General features: G+C 48.3%; 1 protein-coding gene across 1 annotated transcript in view; it reads left to right on the forward strand.

Moving 5' to 3' along the window:
* SAMM50 (SAMM50 sorting and assembly machinery component) overlaps positions 1-15,642 on the forward strand; it is a 43,528-nt gene that overhangs the window by 15,508 nt on the left and 12,378 nt on the right. Inside the window, exons 5-12 of the mRNA XM_026447971.1 lie at positions 4,056-4,162; positions 4,915-5,045; positions 5,595-5,682; positions 8,442-8,570; positions 9,121-9,192; positions 10,244-10,330; positions 12,338-12,408; positions 14,901-14,968. Of these exons, the coding sequence (XP_026303756.1) occupies positions 4,056-4,162; positions 4,915-5,045; positions 5,595-5,682; positions 8,442-8,570; positions 9,121-9,192; positions 10,244-10,330; positions 12,338-12,408; positions 14,901-14,968 (753 nt within the window). The remainder of the gene's footprint in view (positions 1-4,055; positions 4,163-4,914; positions 5,046-5,594; positions 5,683-8,441; positions 8,571-9,120; positions 9,193-10,243; positions 10,331-12,337; positions 12,409-14,900; positions 14,969-15,642) is intronic.

Raw genomic sequence — 15,642 nt, forward strand, 5'->3', positions numbered from 1 at the left:
CGGGCTTCGGTCATAGCAGCACACGGGGCATGGTCTCCTCCTGAAGGGGCTTCTTCGGTCAGTGGGGCTAGGTTGGGGGCAGACCAGTAAGTGATGGCAGCACAGTCGCTATGCTGTGCTGTAAGAGGCTGAAGGAGGAAACAGCTTCACCTGGCCAGGGCATTAGAAGGGGATCAGAGAGGGTGTCACCAAAGGGGCGATGTCTGAGCTGAGACCTAGAAGATGCATCTAAGCGAGTATGGGGAGAAGGGCTGAGTGAGTCTGGGGAGAAGGACTGGTAGTGAGGTGGAGTGAAGAGTGTTCTGGGGACAGGGATAGCATTGACCAGGCCCACGCCAGAGGGAGAGTGGCTCACTGGGTGGACCACAAGTGTAGGAAGAGCTGGAGTGCAGGTCAGGGGAATGGAGTGCCAGAAGGTAAGGAAGAAAAGCTGTCAGGAGCCCAGACCACGGCGAGCCTAACACGGCACGGTAGAGTTCCCACTTTAGTCTGAATTCAGCAGACATCGTTGAAAAATAAATATTTGGAATGAATCTGTGAATAAGTAAACTCTTCAGAATTGAATGGGGGGTAATTTTGCGAAGGCCTAGATAAGACAATATAGGAAAATGCTTGCAAAATATAAGATGCTAGATAAACTAAGGACATTTTCATTATTTGGAATATAGTTTCAGCCAACACTAACAGAGACCTCAAAGAACAGTGGCTTAGACAAGAGAGAAGTCTCCATCTCTCCACACAGCTGGGAGACTGCCAAGGGCTGGTGTGCTGCTGCGTTCCCTGAGGTCACCTTGCGCTGGCGTGGCTTCCCGTGGTTCCCTGGGGTCACCTTGGGCCAGTGTGGTGCCTTGTTCTCTGAAGTCACCTTGGGCTAGTGTGGTTTCCTGAGGTCACTTTGGGCTGGTGTGGTCCTTCATTCCCCGAGGTCACCCTGGGCTGGTGTAGTTTCTCCCATGGTGTCTTGTTGCTTTGTCATCCCTAGGGTCCCCGAGTCCCTCTGGTGGCTGAGCACCGTGTCCTCATTCCAGCACCGGGGAGGAGCACAGGGGGTTGAAAGGGCTTACCCCTCCCTTTAAGCACCTGTCCTAGGTGTTGTACACCGCACTGCTCTCATCCCATTGGCCAGGACTTAATCACTTGGCCACACCCAGGTGCAAGGGAGGCTGGGAAGTAAAGCCTGGGTGGCTAGGTACTCTGCTAAAAATCAAGGATTCAATTACCCTTAAAACAGGGGTTCTCAGGCCAGGCGTGTAGCTCATGCCTGTAATTCCAGCACTTCTGGAGGCCGAGGCAAGTGGATCACGAGGTCAGGAGTTCAAGACCAGCTTGGCCAAGGTACGGAAACCCTGTCTCTACTAAAAATACAAAAATTAGCTGGGCGTAGTGGCGTGCGCCTGTAATCCCAGCTACTCGGGAGGCTGAGGCAGGAAAATCACTTGAACTCGGGAGGCAGAGGTTGCAGTGAGCTGAGATTGTGCCACTGCACTCCAGCCTGGGTGACAGAGCAAGATTCTGTCTCAGAACAAAAACAAACAAACAAAAACCAGGGGTTCTCAGAGTGTGGGCCTGGACCAGCTGTGCTACTGTCACCTGTTGGAAATGTGATGCCACCGAAGAAGGAACTCTGGGGGCGGGGATGAGAGTGAGGCCAGTGGCCTGTGGCAAATGAGCCAGCTGTGTGGTTCTGATGTGTGCTCAAGCTGGGGAACTACTGGACTAGTGAAAGGGAAGAGATAGCGGGAGACAATCTCTCTGCACTTCAGAGTCCTGGAATACTAACAGTAGTACCCACGCGGCCCTGCAGGAAGCGGTTATGTGCATGTAACCATTAGATCCTCACAGAACCCTGGTGAAGTGTCATTACGATTAAAAAAAAAAAAATACAGGTTGAGTATCCCTTATCTGAAATGTTTGGGACCAGAAGTGTTTTGCATTTTGGATTTTTTTGGATTTTGGAATATTTGCATTGTACCTGTGAACATTCCTAACCGCTAAATCCGAAATGCAAAATGCTCCAGTGAGCATTTCCTTTAAGTGTCATGTCAGTGCTCAAAAAGTTTTAGATTTGGAATACTCAACCTGTATTTTCCAGCTAGTGAAACCAAGGCTCAGAGAGGCTTAAGTAACTTGCCCCGGGCAAACAAGTGAGTGAGACACTTCCGGTGCCCAAGACCCGACCCACTCACTACCTGGGATGCTTTTCCAGGGGTGAGTTTTGTTGGAGGCATTTGTTTTTCGCTCTCTCCTGTCCCTGTTGTAAATGTGCCCTTGTAGGTGGTCAGCTGGTCCACCTCTGCAGAGGCTCTCCACCTAGGCTGCATGTTAGGATAACGTGCAGGAGCTTAGATGGCTTAGGGCAGGGAAGCTCCTCCGTGTGGACTGTGATGGTGGATCCGTGTCAGGCAGCAGCACGTGTGACCCCTAATGTCAACTCTGGACTTGAGTTAATAATTGGTGAGAGTATTGGTTTATCATTTGTGACAAATGAACCACACATGTGAGGTGTTAGTGTGTGTCAGGGTAAGGGGAGGTTCATGGAAACTCTGTGCTTTTTGCTTTATCTTTTTTTCTCCCCCAACCCGCCATTGCTGGCCCCAATTCTTTATCTTTCTGTGCACCTAGAGCTGCTCTAAGAAATAAAGTCCACTAAATAAAAAATTAAAAAAAAAAAAAAAAAAAAGAGAGATAGAAAGAAAAGATGGTGCCAGGCGCGGGGGCTCATGCCTGTGATCTCAGCACTTTGGGAGGCCAAGGCGGGCAGATCACAAGGTCAGGAGTTCGAGACCAGCCTGGCCAACATGGAGAAACCCCGTCTTTACTAAACAAACAAAAAATATTAGCCGGGTGTGGCAGCAGGTGCCTGTCATCCAGCTACTCGGGAGGCTGAGGCAGGAGAATTGCTTGAAGCCGGGAGGTAGAGGTTGCGGTGAGCTGAGATCACCCCTCTGTACTCCATCCTGGGTGATGGAACAAAGCTGCATCTCAAAAAAAAAAAAAAAGAAAAGACGGTACTGAGGCTGCATCGTAGACCTGTTGGACCTGACTTCTTAGCGCGGTCAGTGCCTGGGCATCTTCATATTTTGACAGTTGCCCAGATGCGTCTAGATGTCCAGCCAGGGCTGAGCACTCCTGCTGTGTGAAAGGCAAGAGTCCCCTTTCCTTCCCGTGAGAGGCCACGCACTCCTACGGAGCCCAGCCCGCTCCGCACAAGGCACCCCAGTGCCATGGTGGGTCATGAGGTGCTTGCTTCCAGCTCAGACCCAAATCACACCTGGTGCGGGGGAGGACAGACGTGCCTCTCACACACAGTAACACAGTAAACAGTCTCACGTTTATCTTCGAGGGTTACTGACATCCCTATTGTCATGTGAGTTCCACATTTTCATGTCAGTTGGATTGAGACCCCAAATATTTTCAAGGACCTCTCTAATGGCAGAACAGATTCCTTTAGCAAATATTGTTTGCTTAAGTGTGCTTAAGTGAATAATGCTACTTATAGTTATCTCCTTGTAGCAAAGGTAGATTTTTTTTTTTTTTAGAGACAGGTTCTCGCCCTGTCATCCGGGTTAGAGGGCAGTAGCAGTCATAGCTCACTGCAGCCTCCAACTGCTGGCTCAAGTGATCTTCTCACCTCAGCCTCCCAAATAGTTGAGACTATAGGTGCTCGCTGCCACATCTGGCTAATTTTTAACATTTTTTAAGAGACAGGGTCTTGGTATGTTGCCGGGGCTGGTCTTGAACTCCTGGCCTGAAAGTAATCCTCCCACCTCATCCTCCCAAAGCACTGTGATTACAGGCCTGAGTTGCCATGCGCAGCCCTGTTTATTGATGTATTCTACCAGAGAAACTAGAAACATTATTTTTTGGTGTAGAGGTGTGCAATATTTTGATTTTGTGTGGGAGCTTTCTTTTAAACATTCTCACGATGATATTATTTTCCAAAGGAGATTGTAAAATAGAATGAACCTTCAGATAGCTTTTTGTCTTTTTTAGCAATGGGAACCCAAAGTAAAATAACATCCTAGCTGTCTTATTGTTTAATATTTTTTATTTAGGTGATGATGCACTTCCAAATGGGTTAGATGTTACCTTTGAAGTAACTGAATTAAGGAGATTAACCGGCAGTTATAACACCATGGTTGGAAACAATGAAGGCAGTATGGTATGCTACAGGCTTTTTATTTTCTTATATTGGAACTTTTACACTATGCATTCTAAAAGCTGATGATAGTTTCAAAATTCGGTCATTTCATTTACCTTAATCTGTTGTTATTTGTGGTTTCTCTTTAGTCACCCTAGAATTGGTGATAATATGTTTTGGGTTGTTTGATAACAATGTTAACGTCAGTAATTAGGAATGATTTGGAGAATGTTCATATTAATAGTCTCTTGTTCAAATTCCTTTAAACTGTAAATCTGCAGAACTTAATTAACATTCTTGAGCTTCACAGGTGGCAAGGTTAGCTTGTCCCTTGCATTAATCAGGTTTGAATGCAGGATGTGAACACTCAGCAGCGGCATGTTTTAAAGAATGAAAGTGCATCCTGGCTAACATGGTGAAACCCCGTCTCTACTAAAAAATACAAAAAACTAGCCGGGCGACGTGGCGGGCGCCTGTAGTCCCAGCTGCTTGGGAGGCTGAGGCAGGAGAATGGTGTAAACCCAGGAGGCGGAGCTTGCAGTGAGCTGAGACCCAGCCACTGCACTCCAGCCTGGGCGACAGAGCGAGACTCCGTCTCAAAAAAAAAAAAAAGAGAATGAAAGTGATTACAAATGAAAGACTAGATCTGTAGTTCGCATTTTCCTTCTGTTTTTACAAAAGTCCCTTTGCTAGCATAGTCTTTATCCAAAGTTCTCATTCCTTCAATTTAGATCACTACTATGTTTTTTTTTTTTTTTTTTTTCCCCTCCTAGGTACTTGGCCTCAAGCTCCCTAATCTTCTTGGTCGTGCAGAGAAGGTGACCTTTCAGTTTTCCTATGGAACAAAAGAAACTTCGTATGGCCTGTCCTTCTTCAAACCACGGCCTGGAAACTTCGAAAGAAAGTAGGAAGCCCAGCAGATCATTGAGTACACTGGCCTGATAGAAAAGTTAAAATAGATGGCGTATTTGTGAAAAGAACCATGACAGAATCAGCTGCCACTTCTGCAGTGACCACATGCTGTAGATTTCCTCTTGAAGATGAGCCCCATGGGCGTAGTGTTTTTTTTCTTTTTTTTTTTTTGAGACGGAGTCTCACTCTGTCGCCCAGGCTGGAGTGCAGTGGCCGGATCTCAGCTCACTGCAAGCTCCGCCTCCCGGGTTTAAGCCATTCTCCTGCCTCAGCCTCCCAAGTAGCTGGGACTACAGGCGCCCGCCACCTCGCCCGGCTAGTTTTTTGTATTTTTTAGTAGAGACGGGGTTTCCCCGTGTTAGCCAGGATGGTCTCGATCTGCTGACCTCGTGATCCGCCCGTCTCGGCCTCCCAAAGTGCTGGGATTACAGGCTTGAGCCACCGCGCCCGGCCTGGGCGTAGTGTTAAATCTGTTGATTTAAATGTGTGCAAGTTCTAATCACTGTTTCAGCTTTTAAAGCTCTATCCCATTGTCTCCTAGTTTCTCTGTAAACTTATATAAAGTTACTGGACAGTTCCCTTGGAGCTCACTGCGGGAGACAGACAGAGGAATGTCAGCTGAGTACAGTGTGAGTAGCATTTCAGTCCTTCCCTCTGGTCTTGGGGGGAAACAGGGTGCCTTTTTCATTGATTCCGAAAGGCAGCAAGAGGTCAGCATGGGGAGCACAGGCCCTCTGCCCTTCACACCAGCTACCTCCTGGCCGGGTGCCTCTTCTCTAGCCGAGTACAGGCTGCCAGGAGCCCAAGAGTGGCTGATGCCAATGTTAGCAGCTCCTTAACCTGGTTCTGACTACCTGAGGCACCATCGGTTGTCCTTCCCCGTATGTGTGGAGACCGACAGTTTCTCATAGTCAGCAGAGTTGGTCAGATCACTGGAAGGTTTCTTTTTTTTGTTTCTTTTTTTTTTTTTTTTTTTGAGACAGGTTTGCTGTTCTTGTCGCCGAGGCTGGAGTACAATGGCACGATCTCAGCTCACTGCAACCTCCACCTCTCGAGTTCAAGTGATTCTCCTGCCTCAGCCTCCCAAGTAGCTGGGACTACAGGTGTGCACCACCATGTCCAGCTAATTTTTGTATGTTTAGTAAAGATGCAGGTTTCATTATGTTGGCCAGGCTGGTCTCGAACTCCTGACCTCAAGTGATCTGCCCATCTCAGCCTTCCAAAGTGCTGGGATTACAGGCGTGAGTCACTGCGCCTGGTCTGGAAGGTTTCATTTTTGGTTCACACCTAAGTTTACACCTAGAAAGGTATGATTAAATACCACCATCGGAATTCATACCATTTGGCCTTTTTGGGGCTTTATGATAACCTGCTCTTTTTTTCCCTTCCTTTCTCCACTGTTCCTGACTCCTCTTGTTCTGGGCTTTGTTTCATGCGGAGAGCCCTGAGATAGAATACTATGTAAGAGTCGGTCCCCATGTGTGGTCTTCAGACCAGCAGCATCGGCCTCAGCTGTGGGCTTGCTAGAAACACACATTCACGGGTCCCACCTTGAGCTGCCAAGTCCGACTCACAGGGAGTGGGGCTCGGGAAGCTTTGAGCATGCTCTCTTTCCAAGAACCCAAACAGAAGCCCTGGAGGAGATCGCCTGGGCTTGGACTCCCCGTCTCCCTTAGGGCTGTGCGACCTCAGGCAAATGACTCATCTGTGAAATGAAGGACAGGAGCGTGGGGCCCTAGGCCATTGTGAGGTTTGGACGAGAGGCGTGGTAAAACTCCTGATGCGGCTCATGGCGCAGTGTAGGTGCTTGAGGTGCGTTAGTGCCTTGTGCCTCTGGTCCTTGCAGACCAATGCCATGAGAACTCGGAGCATGCAGAGGCGGGCCAGGTAGACTCCAGGTTTGAGATGGAGACGGGAGAATCTGGGCACATTTGCAGTTTCATTTCCTTCTCTCCAGATTTTCTTGTCTGGAAGGGAACAGCCCTCAGATACCCTTCTGCTTCGATACCATCGTTGGATGCCCTCTGGTGGGGCCGTGGAGGGGACATCCGGGGCACATGTTGCTCTCTGCAGCCCGCCGTGCTCCAGCAGGTCTCCGTGTGCCTGTGTGCGCCTGCAGTGCTCAGGCTCCTGGGAGCTTAGCCACCCTTCTCCCTGGTGTCGTGCTTCATCTCTTTCTAAGCCTTTTTAAAGAGCAGATTTTTAGGAGAGTAGAAATACCTTATTTTTTCCACAAGGAATAGCAGAGATGAAAGACACCAAAGTGTAGTCTCGGCCCTGGGGTGGGTGCAGGTAGAGCAGAGGAGGAAAGGGGAGGGCAGAAACCTTGTCACTGGCAGCCCTGAAACTGAGCTCCTGGAGGTACAGACCAGATCATACTGAGTGGTATCCTTGGGGCCCATGTCAGGCCTTCTAAGGAATGAAGAAATGATTTAGGAAGCTCTACACCTCCCACAGGCATTTGGGAAAGTGCCTGAATCCTAGGTGGCCCTAAGTGTAGAGATGGTGGCTGTGCAGGCTGCCCCTCCTGTACCAGCTCCCCAGTGTCTGGCACAGTGTCCTCTGGGTGCTGAGGTGGGTGCCTCTCACCATGAGGGCGGGATAGAGGCCCCACTCACCCAGTGGCCTGGAGTTCATTTGCAAGCCTGAGGGCTAGAGAATGCCCAGCATGGGACGCCCCCTGGGGAGTGTGGGGTGGCCTGGCCTCCTTGTAAGAGTTAAATCACTGTCCCACCACTTCCCAAAGCCACCGAACATCGTTCACTGTTCAGAAAACATTTCTCCGAGACAGAAATCTAAGATGAGCTGTCCTGGCGTCAGGAAAGAGAGTGTCAGGCTGGGAAGCAGGTCCCACCTGCTTGGACCCCAGAATTCACCCGGCTCAGGCCTCTGCTGCAGGAAGGATCCTCTTGCCTCCCACAGAACTCTTTTCTCTGCCGCCTTCTCTCTGGGCTTGTGCAAGTTGCTGGGTTGCGAGGCCTGGCTTCAGACAGGGTCGGGTGGACCAGGTCGGGTGCGTGCCATCAGATCGTCTTAGATGTCTTACCCCTTACAAAGAAGCGGGAAAGAGACGGTGCCTGTCGATGAAACAGCTGCCTGCAGCCCTCAGACCAGCCCTGTCCCTCACCTGGGGTACAGTCCTGCTACTTAGAGCAGTATTGCCTTTGGTTCTGTTCACAACTTTCCCCCTTTCTTCCTTTGCCCTTCTTCCCTCTGGTTTTCTCTTCCCCTTCTTCTCTTCTTCCCCTTCTCCCTCTCTCTCATCATTTAGAAAAAATTATTTTAGGTATTTAGTTCATTGTTTCATGATGCCTCATTCCAGAAAATGATTTGCAACAACTTCCTAAGTACATGTGGTCCAGAGAGATGTCTAATTTCTGTGTTGCAGTTTCCCATATGGAAGACCAGCCACACCGTCAAGTGGGAAGGCGTGTGGCGAGAACTGGGCTGCCTCTCCAGGACGGCGTCATTTGCTGTTCGAAAAGAAAGCGGACATTCACTGAAATCATCTCTTTCGGTAACAATGTCTCTTAGTTGGAGTAAATAATTTTGTTGATGGAACCATGCTATTATGCATTGGAAAACCAGTCTTTGCCAATATTGGGGCTGATTGACAAACGTCGCCCAGATGGAGTATCCACGGTGGCAGCCCCTGCTCCCCGAGGGCTTGTGGTGTCCTGCCTCGTGTTGTCCTTTCCGAATAATGTCAGCGGTAACAGGAAGGGGTGTGCTTCAGAGCTGACTGTGGAATTTCAGCTTTCAAAAAGGGGGAACCTGGTTGAGCTGACTTAGGCCAGGGCGTCGAGCTCCTTGACAGAATGAACCCGGTGGCGGGTGTTCAGCTCCCACATAGTGAGCAGGAATCGTTTATTCAGTTGAAGCTCACGTCTCAGTGTCCTCCTATGTAAGATAGGGACGGTCGCCCTCACTTCCTCCAAGGGCTCTGTGAACATGGAATGACGTGATAGTCGTAGAGTGCTGGCGTGGTGGCCCGCGTGCTGTGGGTGCTCATGGTTGTCTGATAGAACTGCTGGAAGTGAAAATACCCCACTTCAAATTTCTTTCAGCACGCCATGGTCATCGATTCTCGGAATTCTTCCATCTTACCAAGAAGAGGTGCTTTGCTGAAAGTGAACCAGGTAGTGTTGTTCACCTGTGACCCCGCAGGGGGAGGGGAGCCAGCTTTGGACAGTAAAGTCCCAGTGGGCTGGGTGGCCCTGGGGGTGGGCAGTCCCACAGAGTAATCGCACGTGCAGTATCGCTTGTGAGGGTTGCCAGCTCCACTCTCAGGGCTTTGAGCCTGGGAATTGTTCCCTATCCTCTGCAGTTCAGTCTTGTGCCTTCACAGAACCCAAGGTGGGGGTAAGGCTGTGGCATCCTTGATGAGGGTCTGTAATAGGCCAGGAGGAGGGCTGTGACTTGGTGTTACCCGGGAGAGAGTGCCCGAAGGCAGGGATCATCCCTCAATGGCTGCAGAGCAGGTGCAGGTGCCTCGTGGCAGCAGGAGGTGCTGGAGGAATGGTCTTCACCACCTTAGAGGTGTGTGTGTCTCTGCTGGTGTTGGAGGCAGGCTGTTAGTCCGTCTTTGGGTTGCCCTCTTGTTGGAGGCCGGGGCGTAGTTCTTTACCATAAGGTACCTACAAGGTGCAGGCACAGTGAAGAGCCCACCTTGGTGGCTTGAGAGTGAGGGCAGTAGGGGCCGCACTGAACCTCGAGGCTTCCCCGAGCAGCTACCCTCGCTCTGGCCAGTGGTGGTTAGGTGTTGTCAAGCAGGGCAAAAGCCCAGGGGTGCCTGACCTTCAGTTTCAGAGGAGCAGCTAAAAATCAGGTTTTTATACAAAATAGCTCGCATTGTGAAAGGTCAGCTGAGTTTTTCCCCAAACGCTGATGAAGCCAACGAGCCAAGCCGCCCGTGCTGAGCTCTGTGTTCAGACACTTGGGTTGCCAGTGCGCCCCGCACATAGCCAGGGGGCGGCCTCGGCACCGCTGGGATCTGCTGATCCTCCATCCCAGTCCATCCACTGTTGCTGTCCGCAACAATTAGGATGTGGCTTCTAGGGCACAGAACTTTCTGTTGCCTTTTAAAAAAATACAAAACAGCAAAATTAAATCCAGATGCAAAAACATGACTCTGTAGCTCCTGTAATAAGTCTGTTTGCTGCCTTCGACCTGAGCGCTCTTTCCCTGCAGGAACTGGCAGGCTACACTGGCGGGGATGTGAGCTTCATCAAAGAAGATTTTGAACTTCAGTTGAACAAGCAACTCATATTTGATTCGGTGAGTATCTAATGGATGCTGGCACCTGCACTGTCAGCCCTTACTTTGGGGATCTTACCACAGAATCTTAGCTCCTGAATATCTAAAGCACAGAGTGGAAGCCTGAGTGGTGTTGCTTAACCTTTGATGTTTCCAGTTTAGCCATCCATCCACCCACCCACCCATTTATCCATCCGTCCACCCACCCACCCACACACACACCTATCCATCCATCCATCCATCTATCCATCTATCCACCCACCCACCCACCTATCCACCCATCCATCCAACCATCCATCCACCCATCCACCCACCCATTTATCCATCCGTCCACCTACCCACCCACACACACACCTATCCATCCATCCATCTATCCATCCATCCATCCATCCACTCACCGACCCACCTATCCATCCATCCATCCATGCATCTATCCATCCACCCACCCACCCACCCACCCATTTATCCATCCATCCATCCATCCATCCATCCATCCATCCATCCATCCATCTATCCACCCATCCACTCATCCGTCCATCTATCCATTCCTCCATCCATCCATCCATCCATCCACCCACCCATCCATTCACCCTTCCATCCATCCATCCGTCCGTCCATCTATCCATCCATCCACTCACCCACTCACCTATCCATCCATCCATCCATCCATCCATCCATCCATCCATCCATCCATCCATCCATCCACTCATCCGTCCATCTATCCACTCATCCGTCCATCTATCCATCCATTCATCCATCCATCCATCCATCCATCCATTCACCCACCTACCCACCCACCCATCCATCCACCCACCCACCCATCCATCCACCCATCCAACACATGTATGCTGGCTACCAGGCACTGCCCAGACACTAAGAATGTATCAGTGAACAAAACCCAATTCCTGCTCTCAAGGAATTTCCATTCTTGAGCAGGGAAACCTATAAGCTAATAACTTTGTATATCATTGAGAAGGTGGTGACAAGCGTTGTGAAGAAAAATAAGGCAGAATTAAGTGTTAGAAAGTGACCAGAAGGGGATGCCATCTAGTTAGGATGGTCAGGGAGGGTGGCTAGTAAGGCAACCCCTGAGCACAGCCCAGAGCACGGTGAGGGAGCAAGTGTGGGACAGTGGGACACCTGGGGCGGGAGCACGAATTCCAAGAGCAGTAGTAGCAGGAGGGCCTTGGAGGCCGGGTGTGGGCTCTTGCTTCCACTCTACATGAGGGGGAAGCCCTAGAGCCTTCTGAGCAGAGTCCCAACACCGGGCTGAGAAGAAAATGCCAGCTGCTGTGGGGACAGAAGCTTGTCCTTCCTACAGAAGCTTCTGAGAAAGCCATTTCTGAGCAGCTTGGAGGGACGTAGGCATTTGCAATGCAGACAGCACATGAGGCTCGGCTAGCCACCTGAAAACATAGGGTGCAGGGGAGCAGGAGAGCCTCCACCTGGTGGAGGACATTGTTGAGAAGGTTTTGTGGCGTGAAGATGGACTCACTAAGCCAAGACTGGCTACTGCCTCCTGCCCTGTGAGAGACAGGGCTCTGTCCCTGAGAGTGGGGTTGGGAGCACGTCTCTGCATTGGGGAAGTCTTGCTGCCAGTACCTTCTTTCAGCCTAAAATGCTGTGTGCCTTGAATCCTTTCACATTTTGAGGCCACAGCAAAGAGGCCTGAGCAGGTGCAGGGGGCCTGGCTCTGTCCTCTGTGAGGCCTTGGCTCATGCTTCTGGGCATCACTTCCTGTCGCAGAGCAGGGGCCTGCCCTGTGTCCGAATGGAAGCCAGGCCCTGCTCACCTTTGGTGTGTCTTGATTTGGACTTTGGAATTACATGTTTCGATAGAATCCACATGGCCCTTCGAAGTGTAGCTCTGCAACAGAACAAGCCAGGTGTTCTCCTGCGGCCCCTGCACCCTGTCACGAAGCTGTGCACGCCACAGGCGTTCAGTGTGTGGCCAGTTTGCTAGTTGCTGATGTTCCCTGGAGTGAAAGGAATGCTGGGAGAAAACAGCCATTTGTCTCTATTTGAACAGGTTTTTTCGGCGTCTCTCTGGGGTGGAATGTTGGTGCCCATTGGTGATAAGCCATCAAGTATTGCTGATAGGTGAGTACTAACCAGTGAATGGATAATTTGCACATATTTTCCTTTGGATCTTTTCGGTTGTTTTTTATAAGATATTTTAGAGAAGTTTATTTAGGAGAGCATAGTATTTCAAATTTTACTTTAGTATTTATATTTAAGCTAATTTCAAAGTATTAGGTATACCTCATACTTAATATTTTTTGCTTTTGTTGGGGAAGTTACTTTTATATTAAAAAATGTATTGTTCCCTTTTGATTATGAAGGAACACAGTCCATACTCATTGCAGAAATGCAAAAATGGGGAAACACTTAAAGAAATTAGAGAAATCACTCACCAAGTGATGAGAAATTCTTTATAAGCAGCATTGTAGTGGCATATGTTTTATTATTTGCATATACCATAACTTTTTAGCCTACCGTGTATTTTTTTGGTATTTCATTTGTTTGTAATTTGTGATTTTTATAAATAATACTGAATAATAGCTTTTAAGATAATTTGTTGTTTATCTTATTTTCTGTGGAATTACTCTCTCAAAGTAGAACTCATAGTATTGCTGGGTGCTGCTTTTAGGAAGCTTACAGCAATTTATACCCCTGCCAGCAGGGTATGAACTTGTACTCCTTGCTTCGAAATACTAATCGTTGTCCTCTAGGGTGAAAAACTTTTTTTTCAACCCTGCATTAGTTAAAATGTACTGGTACAGCCTTTTTGGATGGTGGTTTGGAAGTAGAACAATTTTAGATTTATAAACTCTGGATCCTAACAGTTTCACAAAACTCCATGAATCTAATTGACAAAAGTACTTTTCTAAGTGTGTAAAGATTTACGTGTAGAAGGATGTCTGCTGTAGTGTTGCTGATAAGTAGCAAAGAATTTGAAACTGCCTTATTTAAGTTCCGCAGTAGGGAAATGATGAAATTCTAGCACAACCATTCCAGATCTATGCAGTTATTAAAAATAAGGAGATATTTTTTCATAAGTTAAAATTTTGCCCATGAATATGTTTAGTGGATCCCTTTCCAGTGTGCATGCAGGTGTAGTACCAAGGGCCTGGGAAGCCAGCCACCAAAACAGTGACGGTGGGCACCCTGGAGCCTGGGGCACCCTGGAGCCCGGGATGCAACAGGCAGAACCGTTTCACTCGTTATGTTATGTGCATCGTGGATCATTTGAATTCAAATGTGTGATTTATCGTTTCTTTTTTATTTTATTTATGTATTTTTTTTGAGACAGAGTCTTGCTCTGTCACCCAGGCTGGAGTGCAGTGGCACGATCTCGACTTACTACAACCTCCGCCTCCCGGGTTCAAGCTATTCTCCTGCCCCAGCCTCCCAAGTAGCTGGAACTACTGGCACTCGGCGCCATGCCCAGCTAATTTTTGTATTTTTAGTAGAGACGAGGTTTTACCATATTGGCTAGGCTGGTCTCTAACCCCTGACCTCAGGTGATCTGCCTACCTCAGCCTCCCAAAATGCTGGGATTACAGGCGCGACCCACCGTGCCTGGCCTGATTTATCATTTCTTTAAAAATGAAGCTTGCTGTTGGTTTTTGCAATTCATATTGATGGGGTATTCAGAAAAGCCTTGCTTATAAATCCCAAGTAGTAAAAACACATTTATAGGTTTTAAAACTCAAATTAAAATGAAAAAAATTCATAAAGGCTTTTATGTGGTAGGAAAACCAGAAAAAGCCAAGCTCTGTTCCCTTTGTGCAGTTTCAGACCTGCAGGGTGTTCTTAGCCTCCCGCGGCCTCAAGGGTCAGAGGGCTCTGAGGGCACCCGCTGGGGTTGTGTCCTTGGCTGCCTCTTGGCTGGAAAGATTACACAGAATTTCTATTGTCATTTAAATTCGTTTTTTAGTAATTATCATGATCTAAAATCGGGTTCTAATATGCTGTTCAATTTTTCAGAAAGTGAGTGGGTTTTTGTGTAATTAATTTTTAATTCATGCTTTTCATATTATTCAGATATGGTTGGTCAGAGTGTGATAATCTGGTTCTTTAGGGAACAAGAGGAGCTCATATTTAAAAATTATAAACCTAACAAGAATTATTTTTTGGTCTGTTTCTAGTATTATAGCCCCCCTTTTTGTAATAATTGGGATTATACTATTAAATAATTTGTATCCTGCTCTTCTTCGCTTAGTATCACACTGAGAGCCAGTAGGAGGCCCGCCGTGAAAAGGAACTGCGCCATGAATCCGCACAGATAGCGATGGTTCCTTTGTGACGGACTGTTTGCCCTGCCCCTCTCTCCTAGTGTCTTTCTTTGTGTCTTGTGTCTCACCTACATCTCCAAAGTTTGCAGCGTCTCCTTAGGGGTTGAGATTTTTATGAAATTCTCCTGTAGTGTACACCCTCCTGGTCTTTCTCAAAGGTTTTGCCTGTGAAAATGCTGTCAATAATCCAGTACCACATGTGAGTCAGACGCGTGCCTCCTGCGCTGTGTGTTCCGTATGTCATGTCGTTTCTCACCTCATGACTTTCCTCTGACCCGTGCCGTTTTGTCCTAGGTTTTACCTCGGGGGACCAACCAGCGTCCGCGGATTCAGCATGCACAGCATCGGGCCACAGAGCGAAGGTCTGTCCTTGCCCGTCGTGGTGCCAAAGCTAGAAGGGCTCACGTCTCACCTTGGAAACCATGTACCTGTTATTAGCTTCTGGCAATAATAGACGTTCCTCTTTCACCGTGGTGGAATTAGCACCTACCACAGAACTTATCATGTAGCAGGTGTAGAACATTTATTGAGATAGTTGTAGGAAAATGAGAAAATATATCAAAGCAAAAACTCTATGAAGATGACCCGCAATCCTGCCCAGAGAGAACATGGATAAACATGCTGTTGTCTGTTCCCTGCAGGTTTGACATGTGCTTCCTGCTCTTCCTTTTGTTTTGTTTACATATTATTATTATTATTTTATTTTTGAGACGGAGTCTCACCCTGTTGCCTAGGCTGGAGTGCAATGGCGCCATCTCAGCCCACTGCAAGCTCCGCCTCCTGGGTTCAAATGATTTTCCGGCCTCAACCTCCCAAGGAGCTGGGATTACAGGTGCCTACCACCATGTCCAGCTAATTTTTGTGTTTTTAGTAGAGATGGGGTTTTACCATGTTGGTCAGGCTGGTCTCAAACTCCTGACCTCGTGATCCGCCTGCCTCAGCCTCCCAAAGTACTGGGATTATAGGAATGAGCCGCCGTGCCCGGTGCCGACATATTATTATTATTATTATTATTATTATTATTATTATTATTATT

The sequence above is a fragment of the Piliocolobus tephrosceles genome, chromosome 19 (assembly GCF_002776525.5).
Source record: "Piliocolobus tephrosceles isolate RC106 chromosome 19, ASM277652v3, whole genome shotgun sequence".
Lineage (NCBI taxonomy): Eukaryota > Metazoa > Chordata > Mammalia > Primates > Cercopithecidae > Piliocolobus > Piliocolobus tephrosceles.